Source organism: Adelges cooleyi, unplaced genomic scaffold, assembly GCF_023614345.1.
Source record: "Adelges cooleyi isolate 19-005CV unplaced genomic scaffold, UGA_ACOO_1.1 ACOO_flye_CR_arks_rails_tigmint_CR_PRNA_21, whole genome shotgun sequence".
Classification (NCBI taxonomy): domain Eukaryota; kingdom Metazoa; phylum Arthropoda; class Insecta; order Hemiptera; family Adelgidae; genus Adelges; species Adelges cooleyi.
Genome location: NW_026095871.1, coordinates 4,480,749 through 4,497,523, shown reverse-complemented (window position 1 = coordinate 4,497,523; position 16,775 = coordinate 4,480,749). Strand labels below are relative to the sequence as shown.

Genomic DNA, 16,775 nt, shown 5'->3' with positions numbered 1-16,775 from the left:
CAAAAAAAAAACCGTTATTCCGTTTATCGACGGACGACGCGAAACAATATTAATATGCTCGTTAACACTTACTATGTTCAATTGTTGGGATTGAATTTCTTTGTAGACTTCGACGATTTGCATGAGCGCTGAACCTGAAACAAAAAATAATTTAGAGTCAATAAGACGTGTTTTAGGTATATTGTTGAACCGTAAATTAATTAAAGTAAGCAGAGTTGTATATTTTAGACAAATTGTTTGTAATCATCCAACCTATTAATATGTGTGCTTTATTTAACTTCATAGCTCATCAACATATTATATTATTAATGTCCGATTGCACCACGTATACTTAAAATGTATGTGGAGTTGCATTGCTGTAAAACTACCCTTGAATTGTTAGTATAGTAATGGTGTAATCAATAAATTGCAAATGTGATTATTTTCATGAAATACATTTCATTTCCATTTGCCTCGTTTGTTGTTATATTTAGCCCTAATATATTTGATGTATGGTCAAACGAAACCTATTGCATTCAAGCATTTTTTAGTTGATTTTAAATTCGCATTAATAGATTTACTATATTATTTCAACTGCTCAATCGATTTTTGACGGGAATGCTAATATACAGATAATACTTTTTTTGTTTTGCGGAATATTTAAAAATTACTATCCAGTTTTTTATTCGACATTAACGACCGAATATAGTACATTTTAATATTGTTGTTTTTTTTTAAATACCGACTGACTGAATTGGTACAGACGATAAATCTAAATATCGCGTACAACAATTATTATTGTCTTATCCCCATTATTTTTGCAAATATTTATTGGTTATTTAAAAACAACGAATGCGCTATTAAGTACGCATTTCGCTGCAATACTGTACAAGAAAAGCAACGACGCGCTCGATCATAATGTTATTTCAAGACGATAAAACTGTCTGGCATGTTTTTTTAAACAAAAAATAAAATGATTTAACAAAGTACGTTGCAATGTAATCGACGTTGAAAAAAACTCTCCACAGTGTCTTCCAAACGACTGGACATTATCAATTATTATGACAGTTGTTCGAATTGACGTTTACTGTAAAATAATTTGTATACATAAAAAAAAATACTTCTTTTGTCCCTTTACAAGAGCTTGGACGTCTGTGACAAGAGACAAAAATATCACTACTGTATCGCACTGGACCCTCTTTTTCTTCCCGACAAACAGTTAACATAAGCAAATTGACAGAATGCCCTACACACTGTTATTATAATGTATGTATTATAAATGTATACATATATTTTGCTATAGCATTTAGTTACTGAATACACGAGTACCGGTTAGTTAGCGGTAATTAGTCGCCAGCGGATTCATTGAATGTTATATGAAAAGCTGCCGGACCAAATAATCGGATTATTTAGTATACACTGAATCGAACCCTTTCCTAAGAACAATTTACGAGAGCGACTTAATTAACCCGGTCTAGCCTACTATGTAGTGCCAACTGCCGGTGTGATCAATTCATACCAGCAACAATAAGTCAACAATGTCTATACTAGCTAGGTCGACCCACTGAGCCGAAAGGACTTGATGATTTCGCCAAGGGAAATTTACAATAAAAATCAATTATATTGTTGTTGCAAACTCCAATACGAATGAATAACTAACATAATTATACCCCTAAGGCTTTCGACGGGGGGTCTATTATTTATTGAGCAAATTGATCTATATTAAGGTTAACGAAGATAACGATACAAGTGCTGTTAAGCTAAAAAAAAAAACTATGCCACATTAGATGAAAATACTGTTGAGAAGTAAAGAAAATATCCAAAACATCTACTCTTGATATAAGTCTGGTTTAATAATATGCCAAAAAGATTACCATTAACAGTTCAAACATATTAAAACGTTCAAATCTTTTAACTTTGAATAATTATATACAAGCGGTCATAAATAAAACCATTTTCGTTTATCGCCTAATTGTATAACTTAATTAAAACTGTGGTTATCTATTTATCCTGTTTATGTGTGAACCTTGTAAAATAATATTTTTTCTTTATAAATAAAGTTATAATTTAAAATGTTTAAAAATCGTTTAATTTTTCTATTAAATCGATTAAGTTTAAAAAAAAATAAAAATTGTAGGTATAACGATTTTGCTCACTGGACACCGTCGCGTCGAGTCAATTTTTCAGTAGCACGTCAACCGTTAATCCGTTTTACATAACTTAATATAAGGGAAATCGGAATAAAAGCCTCTATTCAGTATGATTTATTCTCTTTCCCGTGTATATAATAATATTATTCAAATAATTTGCCAAAAATGATTATTATTATACAAAAACGAATCCATATGGAGCTGAAGAGTGAAATAGACTTATATTTTTTTTTTATGAGACATGCGTTCGTTTTGTGTATACTACCGCTGACCATTCCGATTTCTCCATACCGTTTGAATAAATACTATGGGAATAATACTGCAAGCGCACCTATCTGGTCAATTACGATGATTTATTATCATAATTCGAAATTCCCGTCAGTCATAGTGCTAATAGTGTATACAATGGAAGTCGTGCACGCGTTATGAATTAAAAAAAAATAATACATAATATTATTATGTTATTTTAGAATAATCGCTATTGCCTAATATCCATTCGGAAAGCTAAAATGTTAGAGATTGCAAAATATTATATATTATTTTTTTTCGGAGGATGAGGCCTCTCGATTGAAATACATCGGGGCGAGACAGGATAAAGTAGTTTTGTCAATAGTAAGTAAGATAAAAACGGTTGTCCAATAAAAACACACTAATGTGTTTTTTTTTCTTGAGATAAAAGCGTTCATATTTCTGCGTATGTCTGGACTACACACGATAGATATAGTATTATTATACATGTATATATATATATATATATATAGACATAGACACACGTGGATGAAAAGGATAGGGAATGCGGGTGGACCGACTGACAAATGTCGGGTAATCGGTAGGGCAAAGTGATTTGTCCGATTTAAGCGCACCCGGACGACATTACTCAAAACGAACAAACCGCAACAGCACACCGGGCAACCGCATAGCCTGTATATTATGTGCCGTTTGCCATCCTTTTTCTCACCCTAACTGTATTGCGCCGTTTGTCCGAATAAAACCCTCGCCGAATGGGGGCAACAACACTACCGGACTCGTCTATTTGTTATCATTTGCCAGCGCCAGACCGGCGGCCATCCGTGTACTGCACGTCGGTATTGAGATTTAAATCGCACATTACATTATACAAGGTGACGACCCGGCACGCAAACCTTCGAGCCCCATCCGTCTTGTCGGCGGTCTTCCCGTACTCGCAAACACACGCCAGATAACTTTCAAGAAAACCCAAATCCGCGAAAACTTGCCACCAGCGTTGGTTTACGTCCAAAAATACTAACACGAATCAGCCGCGGTTTCAAAAGCACATCTACGAGTTACCCGTCCCAGTCATTTTGGGATTTCTTGTACAATTTTACAGGAAAACCAATTAAAAACTATAGACGGAAACTAAACAGCCAAACGAGCAGCCAGTGAAAATAAAATATTGCGATTACACCTTTTTTTCTATAACTGTTCTAAAAAACAACTACTTCAAACTCCGCTTTCACGTTACTTGCTAATGATTCAACTCCTAATCTACTTCCAATAAATAAACTCCTAATTATCCTACCAATGTTCTTAAGCGGTCACTGCACAAGTTCATCTCAGCATTCTGATTTCGCTACTTTTGTTGGCGGGAAATACTAATTAATTATAAGACTTCGGAAAATAAGTGGTTAAATAGTTCCTAGTTAGATTATTTTAATGGAGTATCACTCCATTAAATGTCTAGATTCGTCTGCACACCAAAGTATATGTGCAAAAACATTTTGCTCGAACTGTACACATTTAAACACTCTGAATGTTAATGCGCTCGCTTGTTTGTATACATTATAGTGTTTTTAAATTCTGTTAGTCGAGCGATTCGAACCGTCTTGTCTGTCTGTTAGTTTACAGCACAAAACGTTTTGTTGTTGTGTAATTGGTTATTTTCTTTAAACTTTAACGCGCTCGGCTCCGAGTACACAAAATCATGAGTATATTCTTCTTTTCGCTTGACGGCGACCGCTATCGCATATATCTTTGTGCACCACAACAGGTGCGTTTGCTTTATTGTAAAAATTATCTTTCATTAGTCCACGTTGTGCGCGGCAGACCATTGTATAGAGGTATTATGGATGCGTATATAACGCGTCCTTGTAAAGTTACATTTGTCTTGAAAAAAAAAATATACATATATATTTATATTATTATATGCAACTGCGTGTAAGTTGTATAAAAGGACATAAATTACGCGTGGTAATGGTATTCAGCGGCGATAATGCTGTATCGATTTATCATGCAAATGCGTATGTTCAGAAATAATAATAACCGCATCAAAAAGAGCAAATTTTCTTCTCTATATAAACTGCAGGCCAAGACAACAAAGAACAATAATGCTAGGTACCTATTTGGGTATATATTATAGTAACGCGAGTTTACTGGAACGCATTTTCCTCGAACACAGTTATAAAGTCTGACGAGAATATTATATGAGCGCCAGTGGAATGCGCAGATGTTTATAAATATTGTCAAACCTTAAGGTAGTTCATAAACTATATGTGGGTCAATCCCAGTGAATACATAAGATTTACTAGGCCAGCCAAATATGTAAAGACGTGACATTTTTTAACGTTTGTCGAAAAAAAATTAAACATATAGAATATTATTTGTACACTTATAAATATTATTTTTAAACAGATAAACAACCATTCAATTTTTGAAACAAAACCGACCATGACATTTTTAAACGCTCTATAGCACCTATATTCTGACACGTACTCTTTCCTCAATGGTGCATTCAGGATTTCAGAAAGGCTAAGGACGTTCGAGTACCTGTTAGATGATAACTGCGACATTATTTTGTTCACTAACAAGTAAATAAATAATCAAAATATAAATAATAAACAATTTAAATGTATGAATCCTTTTATTCCTCCCCGCTCTGGTTGGATGCCTTTCTATGTTGATATTCAACAACAATATGGAAAATATTAGTTAAAATAAATGTTTACAAACAAACAACTTAATACCAATTCTAATGGAAATAAAATAATCCTATACTAAAAAGTTTCGAACTACAATAATAATTTAAAGATGCTACTTTCAAATAGAACAATAACCAAAAGTAAAAAGATTTATAAAAATAAAAAATGTCGGAAGTTTAAAAGTGGAAAACCAATTGGTCCGAATAGAAGGAGCATATTATTATGTATTAGAAAAATGTGTCTTGCGAGAACCAATGGCAATCAGAAACCACAAGTGAAAGCACTTGTTTTAAATAATCGTTTAAAAACATATTCAAAAAACTAAGTCTTTGTGGCTGCGTGACAAATAATGAGACGATCATAATAACGGTGGGAGTTGTCTTGCGCAACCACGTATTAATAACAATTAGAGGACGACATTTTAGAATTATTCCGCCTCTACTAAACTGACTGTAATGACCAAAATTAAGGAATTAAAAACTAAAAAAAAAAAAAGGAAACTTCGAATTACCGGTTATATTGAATAATTTTTGTTGTTTACACGTCTAACCGCACGCGGATGCACTGCGACAAATATTATGTTGTTGTTTTTTTTAGAAATTTGACAAAATTAATGTGTAAATCATCCGGTGAAACTTTTTACGGATGCGTCCATATCCTTTTACCGTGAGAGCGCCCTCAACAATATTATACAAGCATGTATATACATATAAAGCGTGTTACATATTACGTTGTAATATTATCGTCTAACATATTAGTTTTTTTTTTTTTTAATCAAAACTGTTATATATTAATTGAACAACCGTAGCCAAGTAGAAAATCGTCGAGTGACGGCCACGCGTTGACCTTTAACGCGGCAGAAGAACTCAATAAAACCTGCAATAGAGATGCGATTACTTGGAATGTGTGGGTAAATGTGTTTGTACATTAGCGAGGATGCGTGGAGTGTGAAAATGTATTTACCGGCTAGAATTATGTTATCAAAAAAAAAAACGCATGCAGAATGAAAGGAAAAGAACCCGAGAACGATTTATCAAAATACATACACAACGGCAGTGTCATTTTTTTTCCTTCACAACCAAATCCGTTGAACGCAAATGCCGTACAGCTGTTGCAGCGCCGCCGATGGGCATTTTTTTTCATAAAGGCAATCTAATGCATTTGTATGTAATTTACGCGTACAAAATGGTTATGACGTTCAAATCGTACAAAACTACAGTGTAGACAATAAGTTACACAGCTATTTCATATAAGCGACAATTTATTTATTAACAGATCATCTCTATTACCTATTTTACTATTTTAATTTTTTCACACGCCCGTACAGTTAATTTTCTCATTTTTTTCTTACTTTTGTCCTGTAAATATATTTAATTCTAGTGCTAAAAATTTCAAACTTCATCACTTCTATCACATTCTATATTATACTCTTCTGTTCATCATATTATGGTTTGTGTTAAGAATTATTGAGTAAATTTGTTAGCAATGCGCGTTACTTGTTCTATTCTACGATCACGTGCCTGCAGCCGGCAAATAACTCTCGAATAGTTTATGAAACTATGTGCAAAATGCCGATAGCCACTTTCGGCGTAGAAGGCAAAAAAATTATCTAGACATTTCCTTTTATCATACCGCCCTCTTCTCGTGGACGTAACGCATCTGTTTCGGACATCAAAAGAATTGTGAGTGTATCGTGATCCTTTTTGGGCTAGACCGACAACAATACGAAACTCGTACAAAATATATTTCATCTCTGCGTTCGACCTTTTTACTACACCTTTATTTTCGAACAAAAGGAGAAAAAAAATGTTTTTTCATGCGGCAGATCTGTAATTTTTAATGTGTTTTTTGCCCACTATATCGCACAAACCAACACACGTCACGCTTTAAAATGACCCTAAAGTTCTTCATTATTTAATAACTTAACAGTTTAGTAGTATTTGCATATATGTTTTTACTTCATATTTCGTCAGGATATCAAATACGATAGCAACGTAAATAGGTATTTCCTAAATATTATACATTTAAATGGTATTTATGAATTATTTTCATTACCTCTGTTTAGATAACATAAATATTTTTAATTCCTATGTGCTGTGCGTGGGTTACGCTCATGACTTAACGCCTGTCGTGTGTACCAAGTCGGCGACCTTTTGGACAGTGATCATAGGTACATGTATGAGAGACGAGGATCGACGATTGCAGCGCGAGAGGTAGAACAAGCGGTACCATAAAATATTGTTTATTAAGGGCTAATGGTCTGACGCGACAAGCGTAATGTCATTTCTCCCCCTCATATCTCACGAGAAGCGGGGAGGTGCAAAAATATTTCATTCGGAATCCCTGTGACGACCCTCGTTGTCATTCCTGCGTGTGCAATAGCGATGGTCTTTAGTGCAGTGTAGACGAGCTCCGCCATCGTCGATTTTAATTAAAACCGTTGCCCTCTTCTCGGCCGGGATAACCGAAGCTATTGGGAATTGACGGACGCCAAACCGAATTACTCGACGGCCGTCGCTCGCCATTCATAATAAAGCACACAACACAATATTATACATATATTATATTTCAACTGATTACGCCCGCATTGTATATGCTCATTACCGTGTTTTGTGTTAGAAAATATAAATAGTATAAGATCCATTCATCTGATTAAAATACTGCGACGGTGCGAATGCGAGACTAAAGTCTGTATATTATAGTGTTTAAATGCCACTTTGAAAAACATTAAGTATGCGTATTCGCGCAGTAAAAAACTAAATAAAATTGTAATAAGCTATTGTTTCAAACGTTGGTTACTTAAGTCACTGCCATAAGAACGTATAACAAAAACAGCCAAATCATTACGATTGTAAAATGTAATAGTTATTGCCAGATTTGAAATGTATTATCATTGATTATAAATACTAGTAAATTGTAGTATTTATAATAATCAATGGTAATATATAAAAGTGTTTATGTAGGTACAATTATGATTAAAATGCAAAGTCTATATATTGTATTTTTTTAATACAATATATACTAGTTATATTGTATTAAAAAAATCCTAATGTTTTTTTTTTTTAATGAAGAGAGAAGACCAGTCGCATGTATCATACACAGTACCATAAACGTGCTGTTCATAATAGTCAATGTATTTAATAGTTAATTAATTGAAAATAATCATCAATCTTTTCTAACAAATCCACATTGCGCGTGTGTTGTGCTAAACAATTAGTATTTTACATATTATTTCAATTTCAAGACAGTTTTTTTTTTTTACAAAATTCATGTTGAAAACCGTTACTGTATGGAGGCGCTGTAGTGTTTTGCCCGACAGTGTATTTTGTGTATGACTTGTATGTCTGCCGCGACTAGGCCCTTCCGACCGCATTCTCAGGAGGAATTGCTCGGGAATGTTTGACTTAACCAAGTACAGTCGGACGGGTGCGGTCTTTGATATTGCAACGAGGCAACAACCCTTTAATCACGAGCACGCAGGTTGTCCTTTTTGATCCGTGAAACTCGGCGGAGCTTGCGAAATGTTCGTTATACGGTTTGTTAGTGTTCTCGGTAACACGGCCCCGCGTATACAAGTGTTCGCACAACGTTTGATACTATACTATATGAAACCGCCGGAATTCGCGTTCCTGCCGTGTTTGTTTTACGTTTGACGGGTCATCGGATGGCTCGGAGATTCGTTGTGTAAAATATGTCTGAATGTTTGGATAATGATATTATTATATCAACCCGCCCGACCGAGCAGCCCCCCACCCCTACCCTGAGCGCAGGTCAAACGCAGTTTCCCCTATGGCCACGAAGGGTAAACAAGCGAAACCCGTCTCTTATGTTTTAGGTCCAATACGCGTTTTTAATTTTGCGGTCGACGAGGCCAATGAAATTTTATTATTGTGAAATACATATATCCACTGGGAGGTGGTGAGCCACACGGATAATATATTAACACCACCCTGTAGGCCGTCCGGACGACAGTATACAGTCCTCTCGCCGGTTTAATCAACGCGGATTGATTTCGACCGCGCGTTCTGTATGGAAAATAATTTTATATATATATATATACAACTGTATACTTACATACGTGTTTATATTACACGAGCGACGGCTGTATAAAAACCATAAAATTCGAACACCCCCTCGCCGGGAAAATACCCTCCTCTGTATAATAGCGTTTTAGTGTATTATTTGACGACGTGTTTGTGCTGCACGCGGGACACCGGTCCGGACTATATTTTCAATTGCCTCGACTACATATATTTTATGATAATACGGTTAAAATGTGAATAATATATATAAGTACGAATTAAGTATGAACCCTGTCGCGCCGAGACGGGCATAAATAACACCGGGACCGCCCGGAAGTGTGAAGCAAACTTTTATCGACTCCCGTGGCTATGGGGATAGCTTGTAAAGTCGGTCTTCTAAATAAAAAATAAAAAATATATCGCATTACTTTAGAAGAAAAGTGGGCTCGCAGTTTTTATGCTAAACCAATATTGGCTGTCGATCGCAGAACAAACGCGGTACGCATTGCTGCATAAATCTCCCATTGCATATTAGGCGATTCAAAAGTTAGTTTACAGGTTTTACAACGGTCGTCAGAACTTTTCCTCTTACCGTCCAAACGTTGGGCGAGCCCCGTTCATTTCAAAACTCACAGAGAGCAATGGTATTGAAATATCATAATAACATGCAAAAAAATTCTAATGGGACCAAACAAGAAAATAATATATACATTATACATAATTTGTATTATTTCATAAACTAGTGAAGTAACATTCAGATTTTAAAAATCAACATTATCCGGATTTTAGATCATCTGGATTTTAGGTTATTAATCAATATACATATTTGATAATTATGATGAGATAATTAAAAGCTACCTATGTTGAAGATAAAAAAAAAATTATGACATTAAAACGTTCGAACTAGTGGAAGGGAGAATACCCAAACCCATAATTCCTTGGCTCGAGAACAACACAAAAATTAAATCACCTTCAAAAACACACTATAAAAAAAACATCCACTCGAGACGGCCGTTGATTGCGTGTGACCCGCGAACTCTTTTTAGTGTTTTTTTTTTAACCGCAATCAAAATGCAAATTCAGCGGGGACGTGGCCGTTGATTGTTTTTTTCTCTTCGGTCTACAGTCTCTTGTGGGATTCCGGAAAATGGAAATTATACAATAGTAAACATCGAATACAACAGCAGTACTATATTATATAATAGAAGAGGTCCTATACAGTTTAATCAAAGTGAACGACATGCGGTAGAAATCTACCGCAACGCTTAAGCTTTAAGTCGTATAATAAACATTTTATACTCGGACACCTGTACCCCGCATTCGACTCGACCCTCCCTCCGGCACCTACAAGCGCGATTAATGGGCAAATCCCATAAATACAATGCCTTTTAGGTGAAAAAAGGTCGACCACGGTTTAAGTCGAGAGGGCGCGACCCCCAAACGTCGTGGTTGCGCTACTTTCAAACACATTTTTTTTTTTAAACCGCGATAGACTTTTAACTCTACCCTTCTCTTCGTCCGTAAACGAAAAACGCTCAAAACCTGACACGATAGCAAACAAAATAATCACTCATTTTTCTAATGTAAAACATGCCTTTGACTAAAAGCACAATCTCCGTAGTTTATAACGAACATGCGAGGCGATATTTATACATAGTTTAACTGTGAAATGCGTCCAAAAAAAAAAGAGAAAAATCTATCATCTCTAAAATCCACCCTATTCTCGAAAAGTACAATATTAAGCCATGTAATGCATCAGCTGTTCGTTAAATACATCAGCTACTTAAAAACGGTTAGATACACAATAATGTTAATTCCTAAATAAATAATAACAACGTTGGGCATAAACCCGAACTACTTAAGAATCGAATTTCGTTAACATTTAATTTTCTTTATAGTTAATTAATTTATAAATTCGTAGACAGACCCACTATTCCAATCAACACGGCCAGGCACATCTTGCTCACACGTTTGTATGTATTTCTAAATATCACATAGTAATTGTTGCCCAATAAATAAAATACATTTATAACGTGTTTTGGTTATATATGTTGAAAGTGTTCACCACACTTCAATGATGGTGTTATGTCAAGTATCAAATGGGATTCACTATCAAACTATATGTGTTTGCGTCATATTCGAATATAATAAAATATTCGACGTATTGTCTTAATCACGAGTAAAAAAACTATTGTGGAGGCACTTAAAACTCAAATGAGTCATGTCAAATGTACAAAAAAATTAAAGTCATGCTCTTTGAAGGATTACTAAAGTTATGGGTATTATTATTGTTTTTATTTTTCTCGGTTTTGTTAGCGGTTTCTTAAAACTCGAGTCATTGCGCATTTCGGTTTGTTCGTATTATATTATTGTTCTGTTTTTTAGAGTATATTTTCCTTCAATGATATTCTTTTACATGCGTAAAATGTTAATGGTCTTATTATACAGAAGATACGTGACCCACATCTCAATTATTTGCTAATAGTTTTTATTGTTCACGTTACTTTTTATAAACGTCGAAGGCTGTACATATATTATATTTAAATACAAGTGCCAAAAAGAAAAAAATGTCACCGACATAAACGACAGACGAACGCTGCTAATATAACAACAAAGCGCGTATACATTCGTGTAGTCTGGTTTCTTGAATTATTATACTATTATAATCATAGATATATATTATATTGCCGGTAGAACTTTAAAAAACATATTATGTGGTTCTTATGTTATATTGTTTTGATAAAAAAAAAGCTCATACAACGAACCTATATCAACGTCAATACTACACTAGACCCAGTGATCAGGTGTGGATTAACGGGTGTACATAAGTCCGGAACTTATCGTTTATATTTTAGAGCTCGAGGGATAAATGTATTTTTTTCTGTTTTCACCTTAAAATATAAAAATGATTACATAGTACCATTTTTGTCATTACATATTGTTATTGTCATCTCACGTTAGACGTAGAAAAATTGTCTTCTGACTTACTCAAACATGAGAATATTTTAGTTATTAACAATCAGCATTTCAATAATAACAGGTAAAGGTGTATAAATGTGTAATAACTGTTTGTAGAAATAACAAAACATGCACCGTCTGAGTATAAAATAGAACCACCGCATTTATATTTTGGAACAAGAGCTTTCTTCTCTACTATATTATGTAAAAGCTTTTACAACAATCTATTAGTCGAACCTCTATGTAGTGTGTCTGGAACGATTACCATAGTAACATACGTTTCATCAAAGGTTTCAACTGAACTGTTGAAGACGTGGTTTCGTTAACCGTATTATATTGAAACCGATATAATTGTACGACTTCTCATGAAAAATAACGAACACCCATGGCATAATATCGATTCTCCGTCGTTATAGACGGTGAAAAACGTTTTCAGAAAAATATAATTACCAAAAAAAGAAAAAGAAAATAGAAAGTCGGTGAGGTAAAAACGCGATTAAAATGCTCGACCCGTAATATAATTCTACTTTATGGTAATCAGTACACCCGAAGATGGGCCGTAAACGATATAAAATTATACTGTCAACACAACTCCTGTGCATAATATACTTAATGGAAGCAGTTTCTTAAGAAGCGTCTTCCAACCATTTAACTATACATATATTATACGCGTTACCGAACGTGAGCGCCGTAGCTTCTTGTCTAGTGGAAAACATCTCAATAAATATTGTAATAATAATAATAAAGATGATGTTGACGTCTCCCCGTTATGTACTACATAGCCGTTCCGGATGACCGGTGAAAGTCTTAATTGCTCGTTAGAATTAAAATTTGTATTTTTATCTAGGTTTAAAAACATAATATACATATGTATATATTTTTTCTATTTTGTATCATCTCAACCGAAGAAGACGCGCGCGTTATGTACAATTCACATTCGTGTAAAACCGACGGAATTAAAACCGAACCGACTGCGCTGAAATGCGAAATTAGATTAATCGCATGAATACCTGAACACGCTCCAGCAGACGCTCTTGTTCGGTCTGTGTCTTTAGGTAATTTTAAGGAGAAGCGCCGGTTTGCTCATCTCGACCGATGTCTGTAAAAAAAGGTTTCTTTTGAAACGAAACGGCGCTGTGAAATAACATAATAATAATAATAATAATTGCTACTACACAGACCGCTTTAATCCGCGACGGTGACTATACCGTCGACTCTGGCGTTATTTGTTTTACACGTTTTCTCTTTGTTTGATCTCGCCATTTGCCTAGAATTTAACCTAGTACACAATAAAGCCTGTGGCATTTTGGCCAAACATGGCATATCTCTTGTACCGTCAAGGGAATGAATCACAGACAACAAAAAATGAAATTAATATTTCTAAAGTTTTACACATAATTTGGAAATACATATTTGACTAACATTTGTATCTCGCCTAGGACTGACTTCTATAATTTCCATTTAAACATTTCATTTCATTTAAACATTTAAGCTCAGTATAAAGTATAAACAGTCCATGTTGCTTATCAAATTTAAACTAGAAAAACAAAATATACTAAGTCCATAAATTCTAGCAAATTGTAACATACTTTCTACAAAATAATAGTTATTGTAATAACTACATAGTAATTTTAATATTTTATGTACACACAATATAATGTAGATAAACACAAAAACGTTTGTTTGTTTACGTTTCAATAATGAGATAGTAACCAAGCGGTTTAGTAGAGTTTATATCGACTAAACAAACAATTTATAAACAGCGAATATATAATATTATTAAACAAATGAACACAAAACGAATGGACATAAAAGTCAGAGCGTTTAATTTGTATAAAGCAAAATGATGGTAATTGAAAGTAAATAGAATTTCTATGCCATAATGATTCTACGCATAATATAATGTATATTAACAAATAGTTGCATAGATTAAAATATAGTAACGTTATAAAACTATCATTATGCAGGGCATTAATAGAATTTCCATAGTATTATTAAAATTGAAAAGCGAGTAAATTATTGTATTGTCAATAATTAAAAATATCTATAACAATAAGACACAAAACATAATATACTGTGTGTTCGTAAAATGTTTGCTTTGGTAGAAGCCATCAAATCCTATTCCGTTGTGGTTTTAGGCTTTTAGACTAATGTTTACTAGCGAAATTCGTTTTGAGTGGTGTTCGTCCACTGAGCCGTATTTTCCCAATATTGTGTACTCAATCAACAATGTGTCTAAAACACACATTGAAGTGCGTTCGACTACAAAATTTTGATTGTCACCAATCGTGTAGAGAAAAAAAAATGTATAGTAAATTATTTAAGTAGGCAGTAGCCAGCGCGTGCACACGGGAAACGGGATCGACCGACGACGTGATGATATGCATGAAAGTGGTTTTAACTTTTACTATACTTATAATAGGTATCAATAATAATGACTAAGCTGGTGTCATCTTCCTGAAAAAAAAAACAAACAAAAACAAATAGCAAGCCGTTGACAATTTAAAAAATGTCTAATAAAATAATTTCTAGTATTATACTTTATTGGAGAGTTGTAATAATAATTTCTCTATGAAATCTCATACTATATTGACCGTCGTCCAAACAATGCGTGCAATCAACTATGAACAGCTGATAAAGAATTTAAAATCAAATGGATATACGCGATAGGAACGTCACTGCAGCAGACAATGGACCGCCGTCGTACTTTCCCCGAATCGTATGTATCCGAACTTTTGACTAGTTCATATTTATAAAATATAAATCAGTGCATTGGATACATTGTCTGTCCCGTCGAATGGTTTTTTTTTCTTTTCAGTAAAAACTTAAAGTGAGTCTTACATATTGCTCAGATTGTAAAACATTTTAATTTTATATAATTTAATATTTTGTATTCGAATAACATGATATAATGTTTAAATAGAATTGTATTTAAATAATTTACAACTCATAAATCGATCACACACCGCTATTGTCCAATATCGTCGGAACTTGTAAGAAAATGCAGAGTTCACTTTAAAAAAGTTTTCGGTAGTTCTTTAAGGATATCGATGCTGCTTATCCTATTCTACATATTAATAAACTTCAAAAACCATCAAAGCAACGGTCTACAGCAGAACGACGCTATGGCGCTTGAATACATTTTGTCGTTTGCCTAAACACAACATTATTTCTTTTGCAGACTTTCGGTTGTTGTTTTTATTTTCGCCATGCTGTCCTAAGCTAAGAAAGTTTTTTTTTGCGCAAATAAAATGGCCGGCGGCGTATTTAAGTTTTGTGCCGCATAAGTTAAACGAAACGGGCGCTTTAATATTATAATTGTTTTTATTTACTGCCGCTCACTCAGCCTTGCCCTCACGGCGTCGGTACCCTACAAAAAACGGGGTCCCAAAAAAAAAAAAAAATACTCAAAAATAAGTACACCTACCACTTTTGCGATGGTTCAAACCATACATGTTTATGCGTATATAACATCTATATTTTATGCGCTGACATAATATTATATTTCACAACAATAAGGTAAAAACTGTCCTCGTTTTTTCTTCCTCCACCGTCGTTGTCAACGGCAGATGTCACACCCGTTCTATTTTATGGTCCCCGGGATTTGCAATTTAATCTTCTCACGTCTTCTTCACGGCCGCCCTAACCCTGTCCTGCCACTGCGCTACCGTCCCCGGGTCCCTCTCCAACCGCTAAGTATAACCATATTGCTCTGGCGACAAGAGATGATAAAGATTTGACTTTTTCAACCCAACCGCCGATCATAATAATAATATTATCATCTGTCAGGCCGGTTGAGATATAATACTATAATATAGGAGGCGGTGCACGACGAAAAGGTGCGTTTATTATTTTGCATTTCAAAGTCTGCCTAAGGGATAGGACCGAGGGTGGTCCTATCCCGGGTCCTCTACATGAAGGTGGTGATGGCCACTCGAGGTATGGTGTGCAAATGGAATAATAATAACAATAATGCACTCGGCAAGGAACCGACGCAGAAGCGTGTGTAATAAGCTCCGTGAATATTTTCCTAAGCTTCTTGGGTGCCACCATTGAACCAGATGATAAATGTATAAAATGATGCGAACGAGCGAAGCGCAAGAAGGTATTAAAATAAGTTGGTCGGTTTATTAAAAAAAAAAAAGGGGGGAGAGGAAACGATTGTGAACGAAATTATGGAATAAATTTAATATGTCTGATCGATACGCCATTAAATATTGCAAAAAACGAGAAATCATTTTTAATAATAATATAAATACACACTTACGCACAAAAGTACAACAGACGATACGTTCACTGAGGAATCGGATAAGTTATTGATCAGTAATTGGTGTAGAAAATAAAAATAAATTATATCTTATATTGACTAAGGCTTAGGTTTAGGGGATTGAAAAGCGGTCTGTTTTTTTGACGTTTTAGACCTAAAAGCCTGACAAAATTTCGACTACTTAGAATGGTCCGATTTCAATTCTCTAAAGAATTGTGAGTTCTTTGGCTATATTGCTAGGTTATGACGGAAACGAATTCTAAAATTTTTTTTTTATTCCAAATAAAATTGTTTGTTTATATTGAAAAATATTCAAAATTAACAAAGGTCTTACATTATTTTTTACAAAGGTAATTTGAAGGATATAAATTTTGAATTGATCAAAATCGGAGCTTATAAAAGTCATAGGTTCAGGCTATATGATATTTGTTAGTTTTTTTTTATTTAGGCTCGCCTTACCAAA

The 16,775-nt window shown here is 34.3% G+C and overlaps 1 protein-coding gene across 1 annotated transcript in view; it reads right to left on the bottom strand.

Moving 5' to 3' along the window:
• LOC126834495 (uncharacterized) overlaps nucleotides 1–16,775 on the bottom strand; it is a 102,751-nt gene that overhangs the window by 13,217 nt on the left and 72,759 nt on the right. The window contains exon 4 of the mRNA XM_050566451.1: nucleotides 73–134. Coding sequence (XP_050422408.1) covers nucleotides 73–134 — 62 coding nt within the window. The remainder of the gene's footprint in view (nucleotides 1–72; nucleotides 135–16,775) is intronic.